Source organism: Sardina pilchardus, chromosome 17, assembly GCF_963854185.1.
Source record: "Sardina pilchardus chromosome 17, fSarPil1.1, whole genome shotgun sequence".
NCBI classification, from domain to species: domain Eukaryota; kingdom Metazoa; phylum Chordata; class Actinopteri; order Clupeiformes; family Clupeidae; genus Sardina; species Sardina pilchardus.
In genome coordinates this window covers 8,303,719-8,311,218 of record NC_085010.1, presented here as the reverse complement: position 1 = coordinate 8,311,218, position 7,500 = coordinate 8,303,719, and the positions used below count along the sequence as shown (strand labels likewise).

The 7,500-nt window shown below is 45.8% G+C and overlaps 1 protein-coding gene across 1 annotated transcript in view; it reads left to right on the top strand.

Annotated features, from left to right (window-relative positions):
• The window catches only part of prkcq (protein kinase C, theta), a 25,627-nt gene that overhangs the window by 15,679 nt on the left and 2,448 nt on the right, over nucleotides 1-7,500 (top strand). Inside the window, exons 15-17 of the mRNA XM_062518257.1 lie at nucleotides 1,155-1,293; nucleotides 6,670-6,858; nucleotides 7,440-7,500. The exon at nucleotides 7,440-7,500 is cut by the window's right edge and continues 68 nt beyond it. Coding sequence (XP_062374241.1) covers nucleotides 1,155-1,293; nucleotides 6,670-6,858; nucleotides 7,440-7,500 — 389 coding nt within the window. The remainder of the gene's footprint in view (nucleotides 1-1,154; nucleotides 1,294-6,669; nucleotides 6,859-7,439) is intronic.

Here is a 7,500-nt window from a genome sequence, read left to right as displayed (position 1 = left end):
CAGAGTGAATGAGTGTGTGAGTGTGTGATTGATTGAGTCAATGAGAGTAGATGATTTAGTGAATGAGTGACTGAGTGAATCAATCTATCGGTCAATTAACACATGAACACATGAAATTAATCTCTGTACACCCAATAGGCGAATGAATGAGTGAATGTGTATTTCATTGAGTTTGTGTGTGTGTATGTGACTGTATGTCATATTTTATGCAACTTAAAGTCTAAAGTCTTTAACTATGACAGTGTGATTCATTGAGTTGGTGAGTTTGTGTGTAGTGTGTGTGTGTAGTGTGTGTGACTGTGTATCACGTTTCTAAAGTCTTAAACTATTAAACTAGTGTGATTCAGGGAAGTGCCTCATGACTCCTTTACGGGATGTGACACCAGGGGGAAGTAGACCTGAAAGCAATTACAGTTTCAGTGTACAAGCTAATGTGTGTGTGTGTGTGTGTGTGTGTGTGTGTGTGTGTGTGTGTGTGTGTGTGTGTGTGTGTGTCAAGTTCTCAATGGACATACACACACACACACCCACACACAAGGGTTTCATTGACGTAACTTTCCCCCCATACATGCATGTATTACTGGAATCTGGAAAACTCAAACACACTGTTGGCGCCCTCTGGTGGTTATAAATATGAATTTTAAATCTGCCAGTGCTGTCCATCACATACTCACACAGACACAGAATGTGCACATATATGGGTTAATGTACATAGCCGGGGTGTTCCCATGCTGCCTTGCGCACGATTTGATTCATGCTGCTCAGGCAGCCTGGAACCTACCGCCCTAATTTTTGCCTCAGATAGGGGACCAATCTAGCCTAGAAATCTAGACACACCCTAGCGGCAAAAACATATTTTTTGCCTAGCGGGATGGTCTAGGATTGCACCGTTAAGACCAAGCCTGCATTCGGCATCAAGTCAGCCTGTCCAATCAGAACGTTACATATATGAGTTAATGTACATATATGGGTTATATATGGGTTAATGTACATGTTTGAGTTACTGTGTACAGTATATATGTATATGGGATGATGTACATATGTTTGAGTTAATGTATATATACATATATATATATATATATATATATATATGGGTTGATGTACATATGTTTGAGTTAATGTATGTATGAGTAAAGTAACTGTGTTGCCTGCAGAGACCTGAAGCTGGACAATATCCTGCTGGACATGGATGGCCACATCAAGATCGCTGACTTCGGCATGTGCAAAGAGCAGATGCACGGGGAGGCCAGGACCTCCACCTTCTGTGGGACCCCAGACTACATCGCACCGGAGGTACACTCACACGCGCGTGCGCACGCACTCACACACCCACACACACACACGCACACACGTGCTAACGCACACACACACATTCACACACACACACACACACACACACACACACACTCACATATAACTGACACACATACACATGCACATGCACATCTTCTGCAGACACAAGCCGAGGTTTCTTTCCCAACACCAGAGCAGCTGAAGTTTCCAGTTTTCTAAACTAGTTGGGCACTAGTTCAGAAGGTCTTGGTGTAGCCCAGTGGTTCTGAAAGTGTGGGGAAGGCCCCCTAGTGGGGAGTAGCGACATAACAGGTGGGGTGTGATGAACAGGATATAAAAAACAGCGTTTTTAAAGGGATTATCTGGAGTAAAATGCACTTTAGATCAATTTACGGATGATTGGGAGTACATATGTTGAGTTGCCAGTTTAGCCAAAACTCATTAGCCTGAAAGTGAACCGGGCATGTCCTTTCGCCGCTACAAAACCCTATTTTTATACCTCTTCTACTATTCCAAACAACATTACACTTACGTGGTAGTGAGTAGAGGGTCCCTTAAGCCAAACCGAAGTATCCTCAGGTCTTTACGTGGTCGGATAGAGAGTCCAGAATGTATTTAATCAAGTCAGTACCTTTCCGGAAATGTTGATGAAGTGTTGCTAAAATGTTCCCCAGCTGCAGCAGCGACATTTCCGGAAAGGTACTGGCTTGATTCAATTCATTCTGGACTGGATATCCGTCCAGCCGACTCAGCAGATGGAAACGGGAAATATAACATGGAATGCGAAAATAATACTATTGTTTTGTTATAAATAAGTTAAAAAGTAATAAGTTAATTTGCCTGAAGCCTTAATTAGTTACTGTCTCTTTAAGATTCTCAGCTGATAATAGAATAGAATGTTGCGTGACCCCTGGTTTCGGATGTAAATAACGCTACAATGTATCTAACGGTTCAGTGATTTATGGTTGTACTGTAACAAGCCAATTACAGCTACACTGCCTACATTTTACGCCTAGAGTAGCATCGTTGTTTTATACTTTCCCTGTGTCAATAAACCTGTGGACTTCAGAACCAGATCGGTCTTCAGAGTATTTGATGTTAGGAAAGGGTTTAGCTGGCTGTCAGCGTATCAAGCATATACCGAAGACGGCACAGTAAAACAACGACTCTCAAGCAGGCAAGATAACGGAGTGTAAGCTGACGGCTAATCGTTACGTCGTCGCAAGCAACTAGTGGACGACCAGCCAAGCAGTGTCTGCTCCGCGATACCGAACAGAAGTGTGCCATGGACTCAGAGGCGTCAGGGATACGTCTTCGTAGAGGTACGGAAGCAGAACAATCCATGGAGCTAACATCTTCATCAAAAACAGGCTCTCGTGCTCCGTCAGTAATATCCAATGCATCATCGTGTGGATCAGCTGCAGCGAAAGCGAGAGCGAGAGCTGAAGCAGCCAAAGCACGTCTTTACTATGCCGAGGAGGAAGTGAGTCTAAGGATGGAAAAGGCTAGGTTGGAAACATCTATGGACATGCTTAAGCATAGGAAGGAGGTAGCTGCAGCCATTGCTGAAGCTGAAGCACTGGAGGCTGCAGTGGATGTGAATGGTGAGAGACGCAGTTATGAGTTGAACATAGACTCTGTTCCAATGGAGCCCTCACAACGCACAGAACAATTTATTACTTCTCACTTCATGGAAAGAACATCAGAACTGCAGTTATGTGATGACAGCAAAATCCCTGCAAAGTTAATGCCAAGCCCTAGCTGCAACATCCCTCCTCGTCTAAAACCTGAAGCCAGACCTTTTCTTCCACATCAAAATACTGCTCCACTTCATCTTCCCTTACAGCAGGCCCACTATGCTGATCAGGATGTTCACGAGCCACTCACCAAGTATGCTGAAGGTGTGCCTGTGCCACCCATCAGGTTCAACGACGAACATACTACTCCTGTGCACCACTCCAGACCTCACAGTTACAATAGCCATCCTTCACCCTGTTGCTGTCCTGTATCATCAAACCCCAGTAATAGCAGCTCACACATAAATGACTTTGTCAGATATCTAGCACGCCGTGAGCTTGTGGCTACAGGCTTACTCCAATTCAATGACAAACCTCAAAATTACAGAGCATGGAAACGTTCATTTCAGACAGCAACCAGTGGTTTAAACCTGACGCCGAGTGAGGAGATGGATCTTCTGCTCAAATGGCTTGGCAAGGAGTCAGCAGAGCATGTTGAGCAGATAAGAGCCATACACATCCACCGTCCAGAGGCGGGACTGACTATGGTTTGGGACAGGCTTGAAAAAACATATGGCTCAGCTGAAGCTATAGAAAATTCTCTGTTCAAACGCATTGACAGTTTTCCAAGAATAACAAGCAGAGATGGGCCTAAGCTAATGAAACTGAGTGACCTACTAATGGAGCTGCAGGCAGCCAAAGCTGAAGGAGACTTGCCTGGTCTCTCTTTCCTAGACACGGCAAGAGGAGTCAACCCTATAGTACAGAAACTCCCGTTCCGTCTGCAAGAGAAGTGGGCATCGGTGGGTGCATCTTTCAAACGGCAGAACCGGGTGCCCTATCCTCCATTTGCCTACTTTGTAGACTTTGTCAGCCAGCAGGCTGATATCACGAATGATCCAAGCTTCAGCTTCATCGTCCATGCAGACACGGCGTCTAGGACAGAGAGGACAGCTTGGAAGCCAAATGGACAGCGTGAAGTCTCTGTCCACAAAACAGAGGTATCTCCCTGGGCAACATCTGACACTGGCGAGCCCTCATCAAGGTTGGATGACAGCGACAAGCTATGCCTACTGCATAAAAAGCCACACCCTCTGCGTAAATGTCGTGCATTCAGAGAAAAGCCCATTGAAGAACGCAAAACACTGCTAAAAGAGAACAATCTATGTTTTAAGTGCTGCTCTTCCACATCTCACATAGCAAAGAACTGCAAAATCAGAGTTCAGTGTTCTGAATGTAACAGCGAAAGACACAACACAGCACTCCACCCTGGACCCGCACCCTGGATGCAAGAGGCAGACCCTGCTCCTGAGCATGGCGGGGAGGAGCAGGGAAGTTCCTGGTCTCATGTCACTAACAACTGCACTAAAGTCTGTGGTGAGCAGCTAACAGACCGTTCCTGCTCTAAAATATGCCTCGTAAAAGTGTATCCAGCTGGCCAAAAAGAAAAGGCAGTGAAAGTGTATGCGATCCTCGACGAGCAGAGCAATAGGTCACTGGTTCATTCACAGTTCTTTGACGTGTTCAGTGACCAAAGTCCAAGCGCTCCTTACACACTGAGAACATGTGCTGGAGTAAAGGAATCATCAGGAAGAAGGGCCAGTGGCTATGAAGTGGAATCTCTAGATGGAACTGTTTGCATCTCGCTACCGAGTCTCATAGAGTGCAACAACATCCCGAATAACAGAGACGAAATTCCAACACCTGAAGTGGCTCTTCATCATGCTCATCTACGGTCAATGGCACACCTCATCCCAGACATTGACCCACAAGCCTCCATTATGCTTCTCTTAGGAAGGGACATTATCAGAGTGCATAAAGTCCGCAAACAGATTAATGGCTCTCACAACCAGCCCTATGCACAGAAGTTGGACCTGGGGTGGGTCATTGTTGGTAACGTGTGTCCAGGTAATGTCCACAAACCTCTGACAATCAATGCCTTCCACACAAACATCACAGAGCTGAAACGCCCTACTCTCTCCGAGCCATGCCCTAATGTGTTCCATCTTAAAGAGAAGTTCAGCAACATCCAGGTCACCAGTCATCCCCCCACATATCCTGTTGATCAACCTACATGTGAAGCCGACCACCTGGGATGCACTGTGCACAGGCGGACCAAGGATGACAACCCTGCAGATCATGTAACCCGCTCTGTACCCGCTGGCCACCTGAAAAACACCAACTTTCTGAGTGGACCCAAGTTCCTGTTCAGACCAGAGCCCATCATCTCTGAAGGCACTCACAACCTCGTTGATCTTAGCTCAGATCCAGACATCCGGCCTCTAGTGTCCACCTTCAGTACTAGAGCCTCACACAAGCATCTTGGTTCTCAACGCTTTGCAAAGTTTTCGACTTGGAAGTCCCCGTGTCGTGCATTGACTCGTCTTCCTGCTCCTGCCAGCGAGTTTGGAGTAGCAGACCTCTACAAGTCCCAGTGGCGACAGGTCCAACACCTGTCTAACATCTTTTGGGAACGCCGGAGGAAGCAATTCCGCCCAACACTGCAGGCCCGCAAAAAGTGGCAGGCCACCCATCCAAACATCCAGCCAGGATGTGTTGTTCTCCTCAAGAACAGCCAAGTACCAAGAAATGAATGGCTTCTTGGACTGATAACTCAGACTCTCCCTAGTAAAGATGGGAAAGTGCGACAGGTTGAGGTGAAGGTTATTAAACCTGGAGGGACTGCTCTCTTTCTCAGGCCAGTCACTGAAATAGTGCTTCTCCTACCTCCAGATGTAAAGTGAATGGACTGTGCTTGTTGGGTGACGTGTATTCACGTCAGGCGGGGAGTGTTTTGTTATAAATAAGTTAAAAAGTAATAAGTTAATTTGCCTGAAGCCTTAATTAGTTACTGTCTCTTTAAGATTCTCAGCTGATAATAGAATAGAATGTTGCGTGACCCCTGGTTTCGGATGTAAATAACGCTACAATGTATCTAACGGTTCAGTGATTTATGGTTGTACTGTAACAAGCCAATTACAGCTACACTGCCTACATTTTATGCCTAGAGTAGCATCGTTGGTATGTACCCATTTACTGTTTCTTACATATTCAATTAATTGCTTAGATTAGTTTGATGTAAGTAATATTTAGAAATGTCTGTAATCGCTAAATCTAAATGTTTACATGGTTGCTAGGTAACTTATAAGTCCTCGGACAAGCTACTGAACGTAATATTGTTACAATGTATTTGTACAGCATAATCACTATCATAAATAAGTTTAATAGTCATGATTAATATTGTATAACAAAGTAAATTATTTGTTTTGTTAAAATGACATTCCGTTGGCTATATTGTAGGCTAGCTCTATGTTAAAAGGTAGCATAGAATTTATTAGTCTATCTCTTTGTTTCAGTTTTATACTTTCCCTGTGTCAATAAACCTGTGGACTTCAGAACCAGATCGGTCTTCAGAGTATTTGATGTTAGGAAAGGGTTTAGCTGGCTGTCAGCGTATCAAGCATATACCGAAGACGGCACAACTATAATAATATAATAGAAAATAATAATATAATATTAATATTCAAAGTGCGAAAATAATATTTTAACGTTACCATTTTGCTGGTGTAGCCCATCTGTGTGCCACTGCACAGGAGAGGTGATGAAAGAGCTGCATGTTCTGTTATTTCCCCCCACACAGATTTTACTCGGGCAGAAGTACAGCCACTCCGTGGACTGGTGGTCCTTCGGGGTCCTGCTGTTCGAGATGCTGCTGGGCCAGTCTCCGTTCCACGGGCACGACGAGGAGGAGCTCTTCCAGTCCATCCGCACCGACGACCCCTCCTACCCGCGCTGGCTGCCCAGGGATGCCAAGGACATCCTTGTAAAGGTACACACACACACACACACACACACACACACACACACACACACACACACACACACGCACACACGCACACACACACACACACACGCACATATGTGTACCCGCGCTGGCTGCCCAGGGATGCCAAGGACATCCTCGTTAAGGTAGCCCACCAGTGTGCACCAGTCCCCACATGCGGACACACACACACACACACACACACACACACACACACACACACATACACAAACATACACACACACACACACACACACACACACACACACATACACACACACACACACACGCACGCACACACACACAGACACACCTTACAGTAGCCCTCATTCCTATAGTTGAAAGTGTTATGTAGGTTTGGGCCACTAGGGGGCATCATGATGCAAAACATGCCCCCACCTGGACACATTTTCTCTCTTTTTCACCTCCTCTCTTCCTCTATCTCTTTCCCCCTCGTCCTCCTCTCCTCTCATCCTTTCTCTCACCTCCTCTCATGCTATCCTTCTCTCTCCTCTTCTCTTCCTCTCCTGTGTTGAGTGAGTGTCAGAGGTCAGCTGACCCTGTGTGTGTCCTGTGATTGGTTGCAGCTGTTTGTGCGGGAGCCGGAGCGACGGCTCGGGGTGTGTGGGAGTATCCGCACGCACGCCT